We start from the raw sequence: 1,615 nt of genomic DNA, 5'->3' as shown, positions 1-1,615 counted from the left end.
TACACACACACACACACATACACACATACACACACACACACATACACACATACACACATACACACATACACACATACACACATACATACAATAATTCATCAACGTCACAAAATACTCAATATCACTCAGATACAGACAATCTGCAAAGTGGCCATTGCTAGTCATCACAGTGAAGCATCTTTTTATTTTTAGCTAGGATTATCGTCACTTGCTCAAGGGCTCATTCCACTGAACACTGGCCTAAAAGCTGTTTCTTTGGGTTGGGCTTGACATTGTTGTGAATCTGAATGCACTAACCTCTCGCCCACTGCTCTCTCTCCTCTCACCCCCCCCCACCCCCCAGTCTGATTTTGTAGACTGAGTTCAATTAGAGAACCAAGTCAGCAAGACTTTTCCAAGTTGATGCCAATTTTGTGGTCTGAGCAAGCATTTTTCCTGGGTCAACAGCTAACTTTCACTCTTGCAAAAGTTGACAGCAATATATATTTTGTTCTAAGTAATAATAACGGATAATGATAATAAAAACAGTAATAATAATGATGATAATGATGGTTTGATTGTTATAATAAAAATGGTATTTATTATAGAAGTAATAGGACCTTCTTAATGAAATATGATGTGATACATAAATAGAACAGACAGGAAAATTACTGGAAATAACTAGATAATAGAAGATGGTGTTCGTTCTTCGCCTCTCAGTAAAAATGTCTCGGGATCGAAATCTGCCTGTGATGAAAACATTTTCTTCTCTCCAAAATTTTCTCCTTTACCCTCCATTCCTGTGTGTGTGTGTGTGTGTGTGTGTGTGTGTGTGTGTGTGTGAGAGAAAGAGTGTGTGTGTGGACTCGTGGTGGAACACCAAACCAATGTGCCAGGATCTGGACAATAAAGATGTATCTTATCTTATCTTATCTTATCTTATCTTATTCATGTTCTTTAGTCCTGTTTTGTCATCTGCGTTCACCTCCATGTAGCATAATGTAGTGTATTGTATTTAAATTTTGTTGCATATTTCAGTAATTCCTTTTTCTACTTCATAGGCTAGAGAAATGTACAATTCACTGTAGTCAGATTGTCAGGTGTATGTTTCAAGTCAGTTTGAAACCTTGTTCCACCATCCAGGTGTGTCCTCTTCTATAACCTCGACCCAGACAAGATGGCCGCCCCCATGGAGGAGCTTCTACGTCACGTAGCCACCATAAGACAGCAGAGCGGCTGCTACACTCAGGCCATGTTCTCAGCCATGGCTCCTCAACACCAACAGCTGATTGTCCAGTTTGTAGTTTGCTTGCTTATTGTTATCTTTTTAAAAATTAGTTGTTTCATTCTTTCCTTTGTACCCAACTTTGATGATGAGGGCTATGGACCAGTGTCCATTGTGTAATTGTTAGGCTCTTTAACGCTGCATGTAGAAGACTTGTGTTCGATTCCTGAGAGAGGAAGTTATTTTATTGAGTATCTACACTTTTCTGCCATCTTGATGTATCGTATCCCACTCTGCGCTGGTCGGTCCTGACAAATAGGCTTGAAGTAAAATCTCACAGACTAATCTTCTTCTTCTTCTTCTCGATCGCATGACACTTGAAGTCTGGTATCTGTCATAAATTGGGCCGTC

At 39.6% G+C, this 1,615-nt stretch overlaps 1 protein-coding gene across 1 annotated transcript in view; it reads left to right on the top strand.

The window, feature by feature from the left end:
• Window positions 1-1,122: 1,122 nt before the first annotated feature.
• The window catches only part of LOC101860390 (GTPase IMAP family member 7), a gene marked incomplete at its 5' end in the record, with an annotated part of 8,665 nt that continues 8,172 nt past the window's right edge, over window positions 1,123-1,615 (top strand). Inside the window, 1 exon segment of the mRNA XM_005093009.3 lies at window positions 1,123-1,275. Coding sequence (XP_005093066.2) covers window positions 1,123-1,275 — 153 coding nt within the window.

Source organism: Aplysia californica, unplaced genomic scaffold (genome assembly GCF_000002075.1).
Source record: "Aplysia californica isolate F4 #8 unplaced genomic scaffold, AplCal3.0 scaffold00056, whole genome shotgun sequence".
NCBI classification, from domain to species: domain Eukaryota; kingdom Metazoa; phylum Mollusca; class Gastropoda; order Aplysiida; family Aplysiidae; genus Aplysia; species Aplysia californica.
The sequence above is the reverse complement of the archived record's forward strand: the minus strand, read 5'-3'. Positions and strand labels throughout refer to the sequence as shown.